This window comes from Malus domestica, chromosome 14 (genome assembly GCF_042453785.1).
Source record: "Malus domestica chromosome 14, GDT2T_hap1".
NCBI lineage: Eukaryota > Viridiplantae > Streptophyta > Magnoliopsida > Rosales > Rosaceae > Malus > Malus domestica.
Window position 1 is genome coordinate 9,586,643 of NC_091674.1, and position 22,236 is coordinate 9,608,878.

The 22,236-nt window shown below is 37.8% G+C and overlaps 2 protein-coding genes across 13 annotated transcripts; both read right to left on the reverse strand.

The window, feature by feature from the left end:
* Window positions 1-1,691: 1,691 nt before the first annotated feature.
* LOC103454596 (glycosyltransferase-like At3g57200) lies at window positions 1,692-7,039 on the reverse strand. The gene is made up of 11 exons (XM_029092695.2): window positions 6,450-7,039; window positions 5,656-5,805; window positions 5,474-5,526; window positions 5,083-5,191; window positions 4,860-4,994; window positions 3,975-4,019; window positions 3,648-3,835; window positions 3,302-3,443; window positions 2,806-2,852; window positions 2,453-2,540; window positions 1,692-2,330 (listed from the first exon to the last, which is right to left on the reverse strand). The coding sequence occupies exons 1-11, from the start codon at window positions 6,816-6,818 to the stop codon at window positions 2,022-2,024; spliced, it is 1,635 nt and encodes a 544-aa protein (XP_028948528.2). The 5' UTR covers window positions 6,819-7,039; the 3' UTR covers window positions 1,692-2,021.
* A 5,755-nt stretch (window positions 7,040-12,794) lies between these two features.
* LOC103454548 (folylpolyglutamate synthase) lies at window positions 12,795-21,355 on the reverse strand. Of its 12 annotated transcripts, none has more exons than XR_003768392.2 (16): window positions 21,173-21,355; window positions 20,082-20,244; window positions 19,591-19,802; window positions 19,337-19,402; window positions 18,859-18,968; window positions 18,536-18,596; window positions 17,845-17,928; window positions 16,970-17,026; window positions 16,726-16,786; window positions 16,477-16,523; window positions 16,250-16,327; window positions 15,046-15,543; window positions 14,784-14,862; window positions 14,184-14,336; window positions 13,827-13,905; window positions 12,795-13,093 (listed from the first exon to the last, which is right to left on the reverse strand). XR_003768392.2 is itself a non-coding variant. In XM_008394127.4 (16 exons), exons 2-16 carry the CDS (start codon window positions 20,227-20,229, stop codon window positions 13,034-13,036), a joined length of 1,911 nt encoding a protein of 636 aa, XP_008392349.3. In that variant the 5' UTR covers window positions 20,230-20,244; window positions 21,173-21,338; the 3' UTR covers window positions 12,795-13,033. The 12 variants fall into 12 exon arrangements, 4 of the variants coding, with proteins under 4 accessions (XP_008392349.3, XP_070668078.1, XP_017178025.3 ...); XR_003768391.2 differs by having other exon boundaries at window positions 13,827-13,932; window positions 21,173-21,338; XR_011575329.1 differs by having other exon boundaries at window positions 13,827-13,949; window positions 21,173-21,338.
* Between the last annotated feature and the right edge of the window lie 881 nt (window positions 21,356-22,236).

Below are 22,236 nucleotides of genomic sequence, written 5' to 3' on the forward strand. Positions count from 1 at the left end.
GCAGTCTTTGCTCCTTCATACATATCCTTTATAGCTTGGATATATGCTACTCGTACTCCTTTCTTCTCTAAAATCCTCCAAAGAATGTCTCTTGGGACCCTATCATACGCTTTTTCCAAATCTATAAAGACCATGTGTAAATCCTTTTTCCCATCTCTATATCTTTCCATCAATCTTCGTAAGATACAAACCATGTAGTAGGAGTCCCCCAAGTCGCCGAGCTAGGGGGTCTGCTGAAAGAGGTGACAGACAAGGTAAGCAATCAGAGCTCCGACTGATTGTTCACCTTCTCCCCATCTTGCAGCAGCATGAAGGATAAAGAGAAGAAAAATGAGAAGAGATGATATGATTTGTGGAGCAAAAAATAATTCAAAAAATCTTGAAGCTGACACATAGACTTTTATTCACTAATAACGGGAATGCCCTCTCATTTATTGGCAAGACCCACATTCATTTAACACGCAGTTCTAATCACCAATGAGCCCTGAGCTGCTTACTACAATTTGTTCAAACTCCTCACCTGACAAGGAGATACAACAAGAAGATTAAAATAGAATTAATAACTAATTTCTATCGGGATTAATAGAGCAAAGTAGAGCACCATATCGAATTACTAATCCCTTGCTTAATTCGATACCCAATTTCAAGCGTTGCGACAACTAGGTTGAGATTTCAGTGCATCACTAGCAATTAAAACCGATTCCTCATTCTCTATGGTTTTACTTGTACGATGTTACGAGTGTTTCAACCATTGATCTTAATTTTTGTGTTTTAAACTTAAGATCTAATAGTTAAAAGTACTAGAGTACTGTTGCTGATTCAAATAATTTTAAGATATGTTTCAGTCTCTGGCTCGGCTAAACACACTTTCATCAAAAAGTTTTGACCTAATTGGGACGAAAGAAAAGAATAAAAGGTCAATTTCATGTAAAACTGACGTCTTCAAAAGACGGATTTTAGGGTCACTTAGTATTATGGTCTAGTGATATTCCTCTTCATTTATAAATGAGAGGTCTTAGGTTTGATTCTCGACAAAAACAAATTTAAACCACATTATTGCTAACCCATTGTAAAGCTTGACCCCCCACCCCCTTAGAGCAACTCCACCCCGTCCAAAATGAGATGGGCAATAGCTCATTTTTAAGCCTAGCACCCCAAAAACCCACTCCACCCCATTCAATTAGCTGGCCCAACAAATAAACTGATCAGGCCACATGACGCCAGGCTGACATCAGCATGATGTCAGCCATGTGAAATAATATTTTTTACGGCTGGCACGTGGGATCCATGCCCGCATGGGCGCGCGTTCCGGACTTTAAAAAAATGTCTGAAATCTTACTGTTGGAACTTTTGGGCTATTGGATTTCAATTTTTTTGAAATCCAACGGTCTAGATTAATTAACTTACTAAAAATTTAAAAAAAATTGTAAAAATTGTTTAAAAATACAGAAAAAATAAAACTAATATTTTTTTATAAAAAAAACTTAATAATATTTTAATACAAATTGACTAGACTATTCAGTTTAAGGGTGGAAATGTACTTAACGAGTTACTAGTCATTGCAGTCGATTACTATTCATTTGGGTGGATTGAATAAACTCTTGCCTACAGAGGTTTTTAGGGGTGGAGACCGTGGAGTTGCTCTTAGTTTGATAATATCCTTTATTAAAAAAAAATAATAATAATCAAGGTTCCAGGTAAAGCATCTCTGTATTAAGTTATTAACCCCCATCCAATGTTGTATAAACAGAACGAATATGAGGGGAGCAAGAAAATGGATTACAGTGGCCGGCAATCCGGCGGGTTCTTGAATAGCTACCAAGTAAGAAAATTAAGACACTGCCAAAGGAAATCCCCTCTAACCTCTAAAACTCTGAAAAATCCTAATCTAAACCTGTAATGTACATCAGCGCTTGGGCAATGATCGGGAAGAACCCCATAGAAAACCGAGAAACGGAAAAACACATCTCAACAGCAGCCAAACCTGTCTGTTTCTTTCACTCCCTCTGATGAGGTATCGGTCATTGTGATTCGGAAGAGAGTTGTACGTCAATTTGAAAATCATCCTCATCCAAGCCAGGAGGAGATAATGGTGGAACTGCCAACAGGTGAGAGGCATCGTCTGTGAATTCCAAGACCCTTCTTGCGGTTGCTTGAGAATCTATTAGTTTACCAATCTTTCTAGAAGTAATTGCCCCAGATGTTGATTCCCTAGAGGAGTTGCTACTCTCAACCGAAGACAAAAACTGATCTTTTGAGAGATTTGTTTGTGCAGCTGATGCAATTACCGAGCTGAAAACACCCGATTCCCTTAATCCTTGAATGATGACCTGAAACAGAATGAAATCAAGTCAGAAGTCCAACCTCACAGCAATTGTATCATCACACAATTAGTTACCATATTGATTGAACCAAGAAAGAAAAGCAAGGCAAGCCATGGTATAGAACTAACCATTGGTGCATAAATCCGAGTCAAGATGCCCTTCCTTTGAAGTTTTAAGTTTAGCGTTTTGTCAGTCCACACAATGCGTTCCCGGTACCTAAATCACAGAAGGGACTTTTAAGACTAGGAACCTAAACAAATTTCAACTTTGAGACCACCTTACATCCGACTCTCAAGGATTTCCAACAATTTCTTGTTGGAAGAAATCCTTTTCTTTGTAGGAGTGGAGTGACAATTGTTACTAAGCAAAAGCTAGAAACCCCACAATGAAGTGATCAACGTAACTTAATGCCTGAATGTTTCTGCACCGCCACATAACAAGGATAAGAAAATTTATTGGTGATTGTGATAATAACTATTACCAGCTAAGCATTTCCTCCTCTGTTGCAGTGGAAGCAATTATGAATGCCTGCAAAAGATGAGAGGAAGAAGTGTAAGCATGACAAATCAAATTTAACTAACTGTCGAGACAACTGGGCTGAAAAGAAAAACCAATATCGGAAATATGGCCACACCTAAAAGACTTTCTCGTCCCTCAGACTTCAACAAAATTTGTTTTCATGAATTACACTTTTACAATAATAAAAACCATAGAAAAATAAAATATGTGGTAGTCCCGGGACATCTCCAACAAATCTTCAAATATTACCACAACAATAACAAGCTTAATAAATTTACAAACATAACAAATGTAATATCAAGGTTAGTCGTCAAACATAATAAATGTATATTTGACCAAAAAACAAATATATATCAAGATTAAAATAGATGGTAATATGTCAAGGGGGAAAAGTAGAATAATATACGAGGCAACAAAGAACATAATAAGAACACAGGTATAAGAAGTCCAGAACTCACAGCTCTGTCAAATTCCAACATGAAACATCTTTTAACATCGTCCTTGGTAGGCTTGCAACCACACCGATCACGTCTAGAGGTCAAATCAGAAAATTTGGGATATGTATAATGCAGAACAGCAGCCTCATCCAATTTGATCTCACTATAAAATATCATAAGGATGAAGCCTAAGTAAATACATATAACCAAGGAGAACACTAGTAATCAACTACAAGCAGAAAGACTGTTTACAATGCTCGTAAATTGGGAATATACTGGAATGATTAGTCAATTGCAAAAGGACAGAAGTATTATATAGACGCATGTTTAAAAGGTTGATAAAATATTTTAGATAGTATAGCCATACTTTGGCGTCTTCATATAATTGTGCCATCTGTGTGCACCATTAGGGCGAAGGTGATCTTGAATTCGAGCAGCTGATTTCCCATTTCCATATGTTAGAAAGTAGTTTGGGTTGCCCCGAGTTGCTTCTTTATAATTTCCAAAATATACATCCTTTGGAAGATGGTCATAGTTTTTCTTGAACATTGACACCTACAACAACATAAACGATAAATGATAATGGTCAGCAAAAATTTGTTGTGTTCTTTTTTCATAGAAATAATATAATGATTCCACAAAATTGATTCACTTTCTCTTCATGAGCATTTGAAATTATTTACAGTAATTATACCTCACTGAAAGGTTCCTTGATATCGTCACGCTCTACACTACTTTCCTGAAGAAACACAAGCAGATGTCACCATAAATTAAACTTACTCTCATATTAGTGTCAATGGTAAATTTAAAAAAGCAAATAGACTAGAAGTCTGATCAACTATAATTTCTTGACATCAATAAATTGCATCATTTTTTTCACAGGGCAAAATGAATGCATCATTAGTAAAAGGGAACTTTAACGAAAAGCTTCCGATACTGTTCACTTTAACGAAAAACCACATTTTTACACTAAAAAGTCAATCCTGGTACTATTCACTTTACCCTTTATTTTGTCCTTATCGTTAAAACTCAAAGTTTTCAAACCTTTTTCATTAGTTTTCCTTTAGTAAAAAGACCAAAATCCACATTCAGGGGCGCAGTCTAGCTTTAGACAGTAAAGCTTAGCATTCCTCGGGTGCGTTTGGTACGCAGACGGGACGGGACGGAACGGAACGGAACGGGACGGGACGGGACGGGACGGGACGGAACGAAGGTGTAATTTTTGAAAAAGACATGGGGTATATTTGTCTTAAAATGGTAAAACATTGTGTTCCACAGACGTGGAACAAACCCGTTCCAGGGGGGGGAGGTGGAACGCAAAAACACCCAAAATCTGTCCCATGGAACAGCCCGTTCCACCCATTTTTGGCGCACCAAACGCGGGACGGAACGCCTCGTCCCGTTCCGTCCCGTCCCGTCCCACGTACCAAACGCACCTACAGAACCAAGATCAGAACTTGTCTTTACAGTTGGAGTTCAAACTTCAAACAATGGAAGACGGCCACTCTTCGCTGTATACCCTAAAAACCCATATGACAAAAAATGTGCGGAAAAAAACTATATCTAGATAATCACTTACATAATTTGGAAAGATAACAATATCAACATTTCCAGGTACATCGGACAACAACTGTCTCAAAGAGTACTCATGAATGCCTGCTGGATATATTAGCTCATCAGTGTCAAGATGGATGATCCAATCCATGCCAGCTTCCTAAAATAGTAGAAGAAAATTTTACAGACTATATCAAGCTGGAAAAAGAAGAAATTGTGCTGTGTGCAATGAAAGAAAAAATTCATACCCTTGCCATGACAATAGCCATCTCCATGTTAAGGGACTGCTTCACAAACAACTCATAATTACACGGCTTATAGAAGAAGCTAGACAACCAAGTCTCGTTCCAAATCCGGCTAAGTAAACAAAACAAAAGGTGTAAATAAACCATCAGATCATGGTAGTAAGAGTATGAGAGAACCGCAGGACTGTCTTTTTTCTTTAAATTGAATTTTTCTCTTGAAAAAAAAGTGCTCTAATCTAAGCTTATTTATTCATTTGTCAAAAAATTGCGGGAGAGGAGTCCGTTCAGTACATTTGGCACACCATCTTGAAAGTAAAGTTCTTTATTACATTTACCCATTCTAGAGGGGAATCAAAGATATAAAACAGCCTAGTGAAAATGAAAGAGTACCAACCTTTTAGCTTGCTGCTCCTCCAATTCCTTTGTCCTGTATATAACCTTCACTCCCTATAACACGGGTGTTGTATCCCATAAGAACTTGGCAAACCAAAACTAAAAAGAAACTAAGCTTATAGACATCAACTGAGTTTTGTTCACTGGTAATATATTTAAGTGAAGCATTGAACTAGAACTCACTGGAATGGTTTCTAAAACTTTAGATACTTTGGGGGATGCAGCCTTCCCTTCCACGAAAAGGAAAAAGTTTGTTACTCCAATAACCTTATGATAAAAGATCCATGGCAAAGTTTGCTCTAAACCAGCTGAAGTGCTTGTTTGAATGGATATCTGGCACACACAAAAATACAGACGGGTCGTGAGATGGCTCCAATGTCATGGTTGTATAAATTTATAAACATACATCATGGCAATCAATGCAAAATCAAAGATCTACGACCAATTGGAAACACGATTCCATATCATTTATACAAATAGCAAACTGGAAAATCCACGACACACATACAACCTAATGCACCCGTGACATAAAATTCTACTTGAACCATTTTTTCCAGTTTTCTTTCAATTCGTGCTTCCATCCACAAGTCATGACGCCAATATATTTACTAGTTCATCAGTCGTAACATTGCCCCTTCATGTACCGATGCCTAGTACAACTTTAAATTACATCATGAAACCCGAAAATCGCTGTAGAATTTAGACAGTGACAACTAAATAATAGAATCCAATCGTATTTAAAAAGATATGGCACAATGACATCGTTAAATCAGAAATGACAATACAAATGCCAAAACAACCAAAAGAGTAATCTACTACAGAACAAATCCCCAAGCATAGATTCTCAGAGCCAATCAGATCCCAAGATCCAAACACAATCAATCAAATCAAATCCAAAACACCATCAATCAAATTTCGACAAACACCAATCGCAATAAAAAAATCAAATCAAATCGAACACACAGACACACACAGACCTTGGGCCTCAGATCGGAGGCGTAATCGAACTTCCAATCCTTGTAGTAAGGGAAGGCGGGGGAGTGGCTCCCACCCAGAACATCGACACAGTCAGAACCCGAAGAATGTAAAGCCTGGCGTTGGGGCCCACCCGTCTGGACCATCCCAACCATGCCGGGGAACTCGTGGCGGTCCGGCGACCACCGGGTAACGGGGTCATTGAGGCCGCCCCGCCACTGGAGAACGAAGGCGAAGGCGGCGAGAGTCAGGGGGAGGACAGTGAGGAGCAGGAGGAGGCGGGAGGCGAAGGTCTGGAAGGAAGAAGAAGATGCAAACGACGAGGAGGAGGAAGACGAGGTGGGTCTGGAGGAAGAGTAGAGACCCGCCATGGGAGGTTGACGAGAGAGGGACAGGAGAGAGATGAGGTCTCTGGTCTGTGCATATATATATATATATAACGGCTGAATTGTGTTATGTATAGAGAGAGATAGAGAGAAGGGGGGAGGAGAGAGAGAGTTTTGAATTGTAATTTGTAACTGAAAGGGAGGAAAGGGAGTTGGAAATCCCCCCAGAAAGAGAGACAGAGACTGACAGACGTTTTTTGTTGTTTGTGTCGACAATATATTGCCGGCCTTCATAGTTTTATTTTTTTATTTTTGGAAAGGCTTCTTTTCTTTTATTTTTCCTTTTACAAATCTACCAATAAAAAATAAAGAACTTTAACGAAAAGCTTCCGTACTACTTACTTTAACGAAAAATCACATTTTTACACTAAAAAGTCAATCATAATACTATTCACTTTACACTTTATTTTGTCCTTATCGTTAAAACTCAAAGTTTTCAAGCCCTTTTCATTAGTTTTCCTTAAAAAATACCTCAAGTTACTATATTATCGATTCAATATTAAATTAATACGTTCACCATTCAATATTGATAAATTATTTTTCTTAAGAGTGCTTTTGTCAAAGAGACCTTGTAACATCTCACTTCGTTCAGGGGAGTAGATCATGTAAGCCTTATATGTATATTCTCATATCTTTCTAGCACTAAGCATTTTGGGAGCTCACTGGTTTCGGGTTCCATCAGAACTCCGAAGTTAAGTGAGTTCGCATGAGAGCAATCCATGATGGGTGACCCATTGGGAAGTTCTGCTTGCGTGAGTTCCCAAAAACAAAATCAGGAGGGCGTGGTACAGGCCCAAAGCGGACAATAGCGTGCTACGGCGGAGTCAAACTCGGAATATGGTGGGGGCCGGGCCAGGATGTGATAGACCTAATTTTGGTTGTTATATTTGTAAAAGGGCCTAATTTCTCAACATTAAAATAATTGGGTGCAAAAATTTCTCATTTCAAAATGCAATATTTCTCTAACAAAGTGTTGTAAGTATGTTTAATTTGAGCTATTTTTTATGTGTTTAATTTGAACTATAAATTGTAATTGTTAGATGCTATATATGTATTCATACTAGGGGTGGGCAAATGGGTAGAGGAACCGCGAGTTGGGACGGGTAATGTAGGTTCGAGGCGGGTACAGGCCGGTTCCAAATATTGTAGAGAGTAAACAGGCTGGGACGGGGCGGGGCATTGTCAAATATGGGGCGGGTCGGGTCCTAATCCTTAGAAAAACGGGGCCTGGACCGACCCATTTCTAATAATAATGAACGGTCGAGATTAAATAATACCCTATCATCTAATCTCAACCAGTAATTCCTACCTTAGTCGATGTCCCGTGTGTCTAGGTTTCCACTTCCAGATTCAGTCACTCACTCCAATCTCCATCGTCTTCTCGAACTTCATATCTCTCCTCTCTTACCTGAGGACCAATGCATGCTTGTGAACCTGCCAGGTAACCGATCTGGGTCACCAGAGCTTTGGCAAGGTTGAAGATGTTATGTTGGACGACTTCCACGCAGGCCATGAGGCCATGGAAGAGTCAGACTCTGTTTTCCTGCGAGTCGACAATGAGGCCTGGGCGGGTTGATGATGACTTGGCAATGGCGGGGAGGGAGATTGGTTGTGGAATGGAGGAGACGGCGGGGTGGTTGAAGAGGAGTTCGGAGGGAGAAGACCCGAATGAGGATTTGAGACGCTTTTGCTCCCGTGATGGAGAATCGAGGCAGGTTTGGGTGAACACGGCGTTTCCGGGGATGTATTTGAAGTCGTAGTAACTGGAAGAAGAGTGTAGAGGACGAAAAGGTTGGTAGTGATAACAGAGAAGACCCAGAAAGTATGGTGTTTAATCAGAGCTTCTGCTTCTGCTTTTCCATTGTTTTCCTCTTCCTTTTTCTGGGTCTTCCTGCTTCTTCTTCCTCTCCAACTTTCATTTCAGGTACTGCCAAATTTAACATCTAAAATTCTATATATGTATTTATATGTTGTATATTGTTGGGTTTTGATTAAAATAAGCTTAGATTCAACAAAGCTCTGAACTTTTTTATTTCTGTATATGTGGCTGCAGATGCTGTCTTTGAATCTCAGGTTTCTATCGGCTAGCACTTGCTGCAGGCCAAGAAAGGTTATTTCCTTCACACCCTTGTCTGGAGGGTTTTGATTTAATTTTGGTGAAGGAATAAAGTTGATTCTAACCCTAGACAATTTCTAAATCTTCTATGCAAAATCCGGTAAGCTCTGGCGATGTAAAAGATGTGGAGCATGAGCGACAGAGCAAGTCCAGGAGGCGATCCAAACCGAAAAAAAAGACCCGTGGACCTATCCTGAACCGGCCCGTTTCAAATGGGCCGGGTTAGGTCCAGTTCCAGTGTTGAGATTTGTAATATCCGGCTTGGCCTGTGCCCACCCCTAGTTCATACGCCCACTAGAACTCGATTTTAATTTCATTTTATTCTTTGTAACTCAAAAGTCGTCACTTTATTTTCTGAAACTCATAGTGTGCTCCATTTGCCCCATAGAACTCGATTTTGATCCAGTTTTGCTCTCTGAAACTTGAAAGTCATCTATATAAAACTCAAAATTCGCTCCACATTGCCTTAGATCTATTAATTTCTTATGTGGGTTTGATTTGGGTGTGTCAAGCCAATCAATTTCTTTTTTATTATTTTTCATCTCTTCAATTGCTTTTAAACTTAATATTCTTTGATTGTTGAATGTTAACACATAATAGAGATTTATAATAAAATTTATTGCCCGTGTGACATAACTTTATTGGGTATTAGGTCCCACATATATTTTAGGAGGCAACATACATGTTCAGGGAAAAGAGAGAGCTCACAAGTCAAAGTTAAACGAATTTTGAGTTTTAGAGAGTAAAGTGTTGATTTTTGAGTTATCAAAATAGAGTTTTAGAGGATGAAGCTAAAAATAAGCCATGAACTTAACCTTTGCATATACAAATAACACGTGTCATTTTCTACACAAAAAAGCAAGACTTTTAATGCTTCAGGCTAGAAATTAAAGGAGGAAAATAAAAAATAATATAATTTCAATGCATTAAATGTCTTTTTATTTTTGTATAAAAAATGACACGACACTTGTTAAATTGAGAAATTTCATTTGCAAAGGTTAATGTAAGCATTTCTCTTATACGAGAACTTACTTGGGTCTCTTACTCATCTTCATGTTTAGAGCATTATATCTTTATTTAAGATAAAAAAATGAATCAATCGTTTTGCTGTTCTCATTCAATACATAAGTGTCAAAACAAAGTCGGGTTGTCATAATTTTTAAATAAAACTTAGAGGGCGTTTGTTTGGCTTCGTTAGAATTCATTGGATTGGACCGACTTCCCAGTCCGTGTTTGGTGAGAGAAGGGATTGAGTTTAATGAGACTAAGTCGGACTCATGCCGACTAAGTCTTTCGCTAGCTAATCTTAGCTAAGCCCCTCGAAAATTACAGGATTACTAATCCTGTCTCCACCACCAACATCCTGTGAACCCAGTCATCAAAATCCAACCTTTTTGCTGATCTCCATCATCCGCGAACCCAACCCCCTATTTGCTTCCCGATGAACCCACAACCCAAATTTCCTGACAAACAGACGAAAGAACACTTCTGCGAACCCAACCCCCTATTTGCTTCCCGACGAACCCACATCCCAAATTTCTCGACGAACCGACGAAAGAACACTTAATCAATATGCGGAAATAAGTTCTCCATTTTCGTCGATTGAACTAGAATTAGACCCATAAAATAGAGATAACGGTCTCCGCCTTTGGATCCGAAAACAATCTTCGCAATTTGAGATCCCTCTGCTACCCCACAGCTCTGCGCCAAGCGCTTCCTTGGAGGCAAAACAAAATGAATACAAGGGAGAGAGGGGGAGATGAGACAGTGGTACAGATGTAAAACGATAGAAAAAGGAAGGGGAAGGAGGAGATAGTGGGCGGAGTAAAACATGAGATTGAAAAAATGAGAGGTATAGATATCGGAGAAGAAGATAAGTCTAGAACAAATGGAAAATGATAAAGAAATAATAAAATATTATTTGATATAGATTAAATTAAGAAAACTTTAACGAAAAGTTCCTGGTGTTGTTCACTTTAACGAAAAATCTCATTTTTACATTAAAAAGTCAATCCTAAAACTATTCACTTTATCCTTATCGTTAAAACTCAAATTTTCAAGCCATTTTCATTAGTTTTTCTTTAAATTAATAATCAAATTTTAATAGCTATAGATTAAATAATATAATATTATAGTTTGGCTTTTTATTGTGACATTGCACCAAACGATTCACTAAATTAGTCAAGCTTAGCCTATTTTAAGTCAGTCCAATCTAAGATAGTCCAGTGCAATAAACGCACACTTAATATCAATAACCATTTGGTCTAGTAACATATGTCAAAATTTAGATTTCGGTTATTTAATTAAAAAAAAAACAAAAATGATCATTATTCTCTAGAGCTTTTAGAAAGAGGAAAACAAAAGTAATTACTTTATATTCATCGCGCGTTTTTTCCTCTCATTAGACAAAAGAAAGAGACCGGTGTTGTGCTTAGGTATTGTTCCCAAGAGACCACATATCACGTGTTATATATCTAAAAGCGACTCAGTCGTGCACTAATTACAAAAGCAAAAGTGTTATTATTGAAGGCCACTGTAAATTCTTAATCTAAATTCAAAAGTGTTATATTAAATAAGCACTAAAATAATAAAAATATTTTTAATTTGATAAATAATGGGTTAAATTAATTTGATAAAAATTGAGGATATTTTTGTCATTGTATCTTTATTTAATGAAGATTTTACATAAAATGATTAAAATGATTGATAGTGGACAATCTCAGGGACCACTAGTATCGATTTCAAATTTCAATGACCAAATTGATGAGTTAGGTCAATTTCAATGATCATTTTGGATAAAAAGCTAATCCAAATGGATAATGTTAGGGAAACCAAAATTTTGCAAACCAAATTTTGTAATCTCCAATCTATTTATCAAAAAATGTTTGGTGTTTATCGAAACAAAATTCATAATCTTCAATCTCAACATACTTGTAAGAAAGCAAACACAACACCGGACGTTCTTGCAATTTTTTTAAAAAAAAATCAAAGGATGATAATGAATTAAGACAAACGAACTAACTAAAATTTCGATCATCGAATTACAATAGTAACCTTAATTTTTCAACTCGCACAAAGCAGTTAGAAAGAATCAAGACTCTTAGATTAGTCCTTACCTACAAAGTAGAAGGATCTTGCAAACCGAAACGTAAATACGACCATGCTTGTATTTGTTGAGGTGGGAACATGAGAGAGAATGAAAGGAGGGTGAGAGTACCAAATTTGGTACGCCTAGCTGTAGCTGCTACCATTTATGAGCTCTTTGTATTGGCTTAAGCAAATTACATATCAGGGTAGCAATCCTCGCCGTTGAAATTGATCCATGTGTTTGTAAATTGTACCTTATCGTCCCCACCTACTGCTCTACAAAAACCGACATTAGAGAGAAAACCGGCATTAAAGAGAAAAGGCGGCTACTCTTAAAAATGGTGGCTACGCTGGAATGAGGATCCATCTCCGGATCATCTTTGTAAGAATTTCGAGAATTCTTTAAAGAGGATCCAGAGAGGGTTCTCGTTCGCTACACTGGGACTGGATCGAAACTGTTTTAATGGTGGCTGGCTACGAATCCTACTCAAGAATTATTCCAAAACTTAAACGTGCACGCCAACTTTTTTACAATTTGACTTTGAAACTCATTTTCCAGCTTCAGTTCAAACGCAAGCGGCCCTTTATTACAGTATGAAAAAGTAATCGAGTCCTTGTACGATGGTGTGGATTTGAACTTCGTCGATGGCTAACCTAACATCTAATCTAACAAAATCTATCGTTTGACCAAAAAAATAAAATAAAAGAGTTTGGATTCAAACTACTCAACTTTTTATCCCTTAGTTGATAACAAAGGAAAAAAAAAATAATGTTTCTTTAATTCATTCATGACAGTATGCATACATACGGTTCATTCCGGCATTGTTAAACAAGACATTATATCACGCAGGGATTGCCAAAAGAACAGAACAATTTTCTTTATGGTACAACACGAAGGGGTAATACAAACAGTTACTGGTACAAAACGGAAACGTAGTTTAAGAATGTTGGGGGAGTTTAAGAATGTTAAGAATGTTTTGGTTGAAAAATATTGGAATCATCTCTTCAACAGCTTTAGTACATCTCCGACCAAATGCAGCGATCCCGTTACAAGAACCTGAACATCCACAATAAGCATTCAACATGTATTCATTTCTACCATCATCCAGACTATTCCCACCTTACAAGAACCCTTACAAGAACAAAATTTTATGGCTCCGTTTTCACGGGTTTCAGTAATCGAACAATGGCCAACGCGTATAATATCACAATGCACATCATTCAGTATATCTGTCTAGCAGCCTATTCATAACTTTCCAAATAATTCTGAAGGACGACGCTACATATGGAGAACTTATGTGGGACTGTATGTGACTGAACTATGAGAGATTGCTTTTGTTTCATGTTTCTAAGAGCGGTCTGATCCCTTATTTGATCAGACCGCTCCTGATGTTCAAACTAGTCATTAATGGTCTAGGTTGGGATAGGTTTGGCTTTTGGAGTTATCTCCAAGAAGGGTCGTCACTCCCTTTATACGCCTTGCTACTTCATCTAAGTAGGCTTGTACGATTTAATCTTATATCTATATCGGTCATACATGACACCTTATTTTTATACAATGATATAGCCTCTTTCTTATAGGAATTCAAGCCGAAAAGAAAAAGGCTTCATCTAGTTACTGAAAGAACGACATTTGACCCACATGAATAAGTTCACTAAGATGCATGAATCCCTATTTAGATCCTTTTAAATTCCAATATTAATTCCACGGTCTGCTTGTTTATCTATACGAAGCAAATAGTAAAGCTTCACGCGTTCAATGAAAGTATAAGTTTCAGCCAGTAATTTACCTGGATTCTAACAGAAGGGTTACGTTTTACACAATCCCGGAGCCAACTTATTGCCAATGGTAGTGAAGGGATTACAGCACTGCAGGAAAAACGATTATCTACCGGACTGCAATGAGAAGCATCCTCATAAAGAAACTCATAAGGTAAAACTTTTGCAGCATCAATCTCTAGTTCTGCATCCATAACAATGTCGACTTCTGCATCCGAGCAGAAAAACATTGTATTGGTGCTGGATGTATCTAACATAGTGAAAGTAAACCAAAATATACACGTAAAATATATACATAAATGCTTTCATTATTATCTGGTGTGTAATATTCGAATAACATGCAATATAAAGGAAGTCAAAGTATATACCCTTCCCATGAATCATCTTCTCCCAAAGTCTCTGGAGGTTAAATTGCCAAGACAGGTCCCGGCTAAAGTTTTCAGGAATGACCGAGGCAGCAGAAGTAACTTTGCTATAACTTGACATACTTGGAACGAAAAGGGCCTTTGAGAGATGAATACCTGAGCAAAAAATTGCAACACATCGTTAAGGCATTGGTGTCAGATCTACCATAGATCATTATCCTTGAAAAAAAAGGCATAAAAATGAATAAGCAATAAGATGAACAAAAATGAAACTTTGTTTACATGACGTTATTCTCAGAATTTCAAGGGACCACCTCTGATCTTGACTCTGTTTAATTGGATATTTAAAGTTAACAGAAGTACGTTCTTTAAATGTTTAAATTATCGTAGTACTTTAGGATACTGATATCATATGTAAGGTCTAGAAAGGAGGCCGGCAATTGCCTCTTTCTTTTGCCCCATCCCCAACTCTGCCGACAAGTTCACACAACATTCCCCTTATAAAGGAAAAGACACCAGTTGACACCCATACCTCAGAACTTTTGGAAGAAACAAAAAGGTAGAATTGAATCGACTAACTAATTGTGTTTGAATCTGCAATACCTGAGGAAACACATGTATTTACAAGCTGCGGAAGCAGTGCTTGAGGGTCTCTAACCTCCATGCAATTGAATAAAAGAATCTATAAGGCATGAGAATTATGCATAAGAACCGAATTATTAGATCAAACATAATCTAACTGTAAACAGGAATCCATGAGTAGGTTAAATAAGCCATTAACTGAGACACAGGTCACAAAAAGCTGTCCGGGAACACATCAAGACATCTACCGCTTAAAGTAAATTGCAATCTGTATTGGTTTTACCTGCTTTGATGTTTCATAAGGCTCCTCCATTTTCCCTGATCCATATTGGATGTGACCATTCCCCAAAACCTGCTCTGCGTTTTCAACCCTCAAACGAGACAATGTTTTCTGGTTTCCTTTGACGGCAGTAGAGAACCATCTGCCACAAACCTCCATGCTCTCAGGACTGTGAGCTCCATCCAAGTAGAAAATTAGATCTCCACAAGAACTTTCAGGCTCTTTTGATGAGTTGTAGGACTTCAAAGAAGTATCATAAACAATCTGAGCTCTCCCAGAAAGATGCGCTGTTGAAAGACCTCTATGAAATGGCTCTGGTAAATCACCTTCCAGGATTTCCTGTTTTCTGATTAGTTTTTCCCAATTCCCGGTTCTTTGAAGCCAACATTTAGAAAGAGCAACGGCAAGACCGGCGTTAATGGACTGGTGGTCACCAGACAAGCTAAGCTTAAAACCATCCATCTTTTCACAGTCAAGTGGTGGCACTACTCCCAATGGAACCTGCAATTGGTAAAGACGGGTCAAAAGGCATTCCAGCAGACAATCCATAATTTCTTCTCGGCGTGAGCATGTGCACCTAATGAACCTTTAGTTATTGACCTAGGAAAAAACCTAGCAGAATAGTGGCATTGATCAGGCCTAGCTGAACACTTAAGGATGACAAACAACTTTCAACCTAGTACAGGCTTCTTGAAGGAACATACTTCATGCGCGCAGTGTAACATGTCTTCATTTAACAAACATTACCCAATTTGCATTTCATCTCAAATTTGGGATAACGAGAACAGTTATATCCATTAAGAACTGCATTCATGAGGTCAGTGTTTATTTATTTCAATGTATTAAAACACTCTTATACATGTTAACGAGATCTGAAAGCTGTAGTGTCAAATGTAGATACTGGATTTGTAGATAATATTGATACAATTTATGTCAAAAAAAAAACCCGAAGGACAAGAAAAAAAATCATAATCTCAATCTATAATTGGGGTGCGTGCTTGTCCATACGAACAGGCCATTAGAAAAGGCTATTGGAGGTATGTCATCAATGATCAGAGGAACATGGTGAATCACAATGATCTGAGGAACAATATATACACAAGCGCACATACTTGTGTATCATGTGCACATTATAAGAGTATGTATCTGTTTACACATATGTTCAGATTATGACCTCTACTCAATGGAATTGGGAAAGATGACTTACCGCTAATCCTTCAGCCACCTCATGTATAACATCCATTGCTTCAGAAAGTTGAGGTACCACGAATGCAGGAATATGAGGCTTCAGGGGCAGGGAAGACATCAACCCAATTCAGAAAATATAGAAATTGTGAATTTGTATAAATCAAAACGGAAATATTGCGATAAATAACTCATATCAAAGAAATCATATCCATGATAGTTGGAGTTGCTAATGTAGGAGATTTATACCTTGAATATTCCAGCCTTGTGAGAGGCTATCTGCCCAAGTGTATTTCCTGCATAATATTACAATTCTTCCTAATTTTAGCTCGAAATATCAAAAATCCTCATAGCTCCATAATAATGCTAGAAATGAAGAAAATTCAAAAGAGAAAACCTAATGGCTGATAAGTGGTTGTCAGAAATGGATATCATATAACTATAACTATCAGAAACCAAAATCTGAAAAAATTAAGTTGTTGAGTCAAAAAGGCGCACCCAATGCTTCTATGTGGTCCATCCCCAGTGAAGTTATCCCACAAACAACAGGTTTGTTGATCTGCACAATTTACCGCAATAAGTATTTCCATCTGTCCACTTTTATATTTACAGTTCTTTCAGCAAAAAAGTACACAGATTGCTAAAGTTTCATTTATAAAATGTGAATTAGGCTTCCAAAAGAAAACAAAACAGTTTGAAATTTGAACCCACTTCAAAAAAGTTGTAGTTCCATAGAGCATACCACATTTGTTGAATCTCTTTTTCCCCCAAGACCGACTTCAATAATAGCAACATCAACCTATAAAAAAAGTACAGTTCTCAGTCACGATTAATCAGAAAAAGAGAACAAACAAAAATTGATGTATCAAAAATAAATATAAAATTCATGATTTATGATTTAATATCAAATAGCACCGAATAAGTCAAAGAGGAACTATTAGCTACCACTAATTGCAACAGATTGTTAATTTACCAGTGATTCCGAAGGTTTAACAGGAAGAAAAAATAGATATAACAAAATAAATAAAGCTAAGGGGAAGAAAAACAGCTCCCCCATGGAAGCCTGCACAACAACTGGTAATCAAATGTGGACTATATGAGCACAACTAGAAAAAAATTTATTCTGGAAACAAGGTTACCAAGATTCAAACATCAGGTCGCAGGATTTAGTACTATGTTCATCGACCCAAGATCTTAAGCTAGTATCCTAATAAGAATTAGTGCGACAGTACATATCAAGCTGACCATAGAGCACACAAATACAAAATTGATACAGAACAGGGACAGTCCAAATATAGACATAGGGTACATTGCTTGAAGAGCTTAAGAACTGAGGGAATGCAGGGATGATAGGAGATCGGTGGTTACAATGACGGTGGAACGGCCAATTCCAAAGGAAGAAAAACACCGTCCAGCAGGCATAAATGAACACCGTCTAGAGCTTTGGATTTCAATATTTTGAGTATAGAGATTCATTACAACTACATGCAACATATAAGGGAAAAAACAGGCGAGGAACCAAAACACAAAAACTGGGGAAAAGGAACTACTTGCTGCAGCAATCAGCCTAATTCCAAAATGGGATGCTTTCAGTGGAATTAAGGGCCTATGACTAACCTGTTCACAGATAAATATTTTGAGAGCCAATAAAGTGAGGAACTGAAATAATGGAGGCATTGGCAGGTCCTCTGTAACCTTTTCCTACAAATTCAAGCTTCAAAAATCAACAAACTGGGATTTATAAGTTGGGGTTTTATAGACAAAGCATTATTTTCATAAAGTATTTAGTATGTTATCAAGCAATAAAAAAATAATGAAAGACCATCTGATGCATATGCAACCTATTAAATCACAAGTCCCAACACATATGCATGGACATTTTTCTCCACCAATTTGAACAAATATAATACATATCAAAGCTCTCAGTCTAGTGAAAACGTTATGCAGGGAACGTCAAACCCAACAAACAAAACCAGTACTTCAAATTAAAAGTGATCAGAAAACCCAAAACATCTTGAGTTTTGATGTATATGACCAGTACTATCCAAAGTGATTACCCGACTACCAGCAGGTTCAAGAGCACTACTGAAATGGATGACATCCATTCATGTGGTGCTGATGAACCCCGCTGAGGTATGACCGTATGAGATTGAACAGAAACTCCTTTACAATAACAATTAGGAATATTATGTGATTAACACTATCTATGTTCATTATGGAACCACTATATCATCTGTTCATGGAGGTGCTGATGAACCAAGCTTGGTATTAGATTTCAGTAATAACTTTTTACAATTTGGAAGAATACCTCCAGCTGACTCCAACAACTCCAAAAATATGGCAGAAACCTATCTTCAGTTATGTCCAACCTACACATGCAATTTAGCATTATACTCAAACCCAAAAGTTACATTGACAGTCAATGTTCAATCAGGCAAGCATATTCAATTCAATAAAACAAGTGCAAATGTAAAAACATGACAAATCCTAAGGTTAATTTTGGCCATCGAGTTCTATTAACAGTCAATGGAGAGAGAGAGAGAGAGAGAGAGAGAGAGAGAGATAAGGCCAAGTCTAACGTATCCATAAATAATTAAGCCATACAGTTAATGTTGATGTTAAAATACTAACCCATTGATCCGAAATCTTTCTCTCACATCAATCAAGTGAGGAGAAGTGAACAGTCCCGTTCGAAAACCACACTCCCGTAGAATAGCCTCACAAAACGTGCATGTTGAACCCTTAAATGTGAAAGCCCAAAAGAACAACAGAAAGAGTGAGAAAGAGAGAGAGCTATTGTGTGTCCTTCAATAACCTTAGACATATTATACTGCATTTCGAAGTATACAAATATGCCATCTGGTGAGGCCTTCATTAATATGTTTTTCAATCTTTGGATCAGACATGGTTGATGCATCTCGGCTGTTCATATCTCATCTGACAAGTAATAGAACATGTTCTTCTTGAAGGACCTTATTAGCAAGTGACATTGGGCTCATTAACAATACTAGGTTGATATCATAATTAATTAATTAGACGTTGAGAAGCTTCTAAAAGCTTTAGTCTGATTTATCGAGAATATATGGATCATTGTTTAAAATGAAAACACCTTGCCCTTCGTTCCAGCTACATGAATTATTCTGAGTCCATCTATCTTTTCCTCCAAGCCTAATATCTGTAAAGAAACGAAGAATTCTGCATTTCAATCCATAAGCACAAAATTAAAAACTTAAGAGCAATATATGTCACTACAAAGATGCTACTGCTACTGATATACCACCAAGACTCCCAGTCATGTAAGTCTAATTTATGTTATAATTACTCGGACTATGCTGGTCTAAATGTATTGTGTCAGTATGCTACCTTGAGATATATCGACATCCTTTCCAATTTCCCATATTTACCACCTACGGATGATGTATCTCCACGCTTTTTACATGTAATCAGGGAGGAAAGTGCTTCCATGGCAGATTCATATGACGATGTAATAGGTAAGTCATCTGAGTACTCTTTGGCAACCACATTGGTTTGCATATGTTCCATAACTTGATATGATATGGTTGTGGATGTATAACCTAAACAATAAGCCAGGAAAGAAGATCAACTCAAGTCTCTTCAATCCTGCAGAAATAGGACTTTTCAAACAATGAGGTTGTAAATTTTTAACGGATAACAAAACAACTGAGGGTATCCAATTCCGAGATTTCACCCATAGATTGGGATTATCACACATGATCTGAGTTGAGGAACCTCCAAATCACAGCGTTTCAGCTTAACTTGTCAAAACCATTGATCTTAGATTATACGTAATATGAAAAATTCTGAACATCCAGTTTGCCTGGAAATAAAGTTACCACGTCTATTGAGATGACTTGTGCCTATAATATCTGGCACGTGACTTGCGCTCCATGTTCTATTGTTAAACAAGCAATGACTTCGGTCATGGACGTGTGAAACACCAAAAAGATCACACTTCAGGTGAGTGTGTGAATAGGCATTCATTAGGGAGCATCATCCCTGAAAAACACAATAAATTTTATGTTACGGTACTAAAAGAAATAAAATCACGTGACATGCTCACGGAACACATTAGGCTGCGTAACGACGGGTCAAACAAAAATATCTTTCCACATCTCACACAAGCCACGGTAACACAGCCTTGCCGGTTGTCACCTACCCCCGATCCAATTGTGTAGTTCCTTTTTTGTTTTTCTTTTTTGTAAACTATCCCTCAACCAAGTTAAACTCCCCGGTTTAAGACGAACATGTAAACCCAAATTTCAAATTATGTGTAGAATGCAGAAATGATAAGTGCGGAGTTATAGTTTTACATTGGACCTCTCCTCGGAAAGAAAAATGGTTATATATATTCATTTGAGAGAATATGATCAAATAATCTAACAATTCATCATCCTTAAGGTGTATGAGCAAAAGCTGGTTCCAAGGAAAAGTTTCCCTCAAAACAATTTAGAAATCGGGTAGTGCGTCTTTAAAATCTCTACAATGTGCAGAGCTCGAATAACAGATGAAGAACTGGTTGCACTGAAATCAGCATAGTAGTTAATTACAAGTATACGAATCAATGACATTTCGAAAACCAATTAATTCTCTTTCAAATCCTAGCCTATAACCGACAGCATACTTTTGCAATTAAGTTAAGCAGGTAACAACAACCATGTTTCAATGTTTAAAAGAGGGTAAATTATGAACTCAATAACCACATTTGCCTTCCCACAAAGCAGCAAATAAAACCAGATAGCCCATTATTCTCCTTGTTCTTCTCCATTTTCTTTTTAAAAAATGGCAAAATTTGGACAGGAGATGATAAAAAAACAAAGTATTCCCACAAAACTCATGCTTTTCGTTTCTGTTCTAAATCAATGTGTTTGCATTTGAGAGAGAGAGAGAGAGAGAGAGAGAGAGAGAGAGAGAGAGAGAGACTGACAGAGGAAATGAGCGGAGGAGGAGGAGTCATGGTGGTGTCGTAAGTAGGAGGAGATTCGGCGCCGCTTCTCGTGGAGGTGTGTCCGCGCTTTCCGAGGCTAGCTAGTCGGAACTCCTTATAAACGCAATCTTTGTTCCTTTTTCTTTGCGAGTCTCTGATCAACCACAACCAACGCTCTGGGCCCCAGCCTCTCATATCACCTCTACAAAAGTCAAAAGCCAGTACTTTTAAACAGCGCTAAGAGCTAATCAGTTAGTAATTTTGAGCAGTTCCACGCGGGCTTGATAGCCCGGCACCCAGTCCAAAAAATGGATCGGTCTCCTCATTCCTGCTTCACCCCTGCCTAATAGGCGGGCACCCACCCCAAGCTAGGCCATAGGCTAGTCCAGAATGGACAAACCTATTGATCGGCCCATCTGACGCCATGCTGAAGCCAGCGTGGCGTCAGAGGCCGTTTGAAATTTTTTTTTGCGCCAGGCGCGTGAGAAGCATGCGCGACTGGGTGCAAGTCGTTGACAAGAATCTAGAGCCGGGGCCTACTTGTGCAGGCACACTCAACGCATCGATAAGGAGGCCACGTGGCTGGTCCTGGAACGTTGGATTTCCAACTGCTAGTTTTCTCCAACGGTAAAAAAAATTTGAATTTGAATTTAGACTGTCCGATCACAGATCAACGGTCCACATTTCCCCTCCCCCCCCAAACAAAGGCACAAGAGTCAAAATTATGACTGTTGGCCACATGTCAACTTATAGGCTATTGGATTTGAATATTTTCAAATCTAACGGTCCAGATTAATTAACTAAACTAAAATTTATAAAAAAAATTAATTAAAAATTATGAAAAATTGTTAAAAAGTACATAAAAGTTAAAAAAAAAATTCTATAAATACTTAACCCTCGTCTTCCACCTTACACTACATTTCAATATTTTCTACACTTTGAGAGAAAAAAATGACTACATAGAAACTCATCGAAGATCTTACTTTGTATGAATGCTGAGTTCACACTACTCATGACCCGATTACAGGTAATGAGATAGATAAGCGAGAAATGTGGAGTAAAAT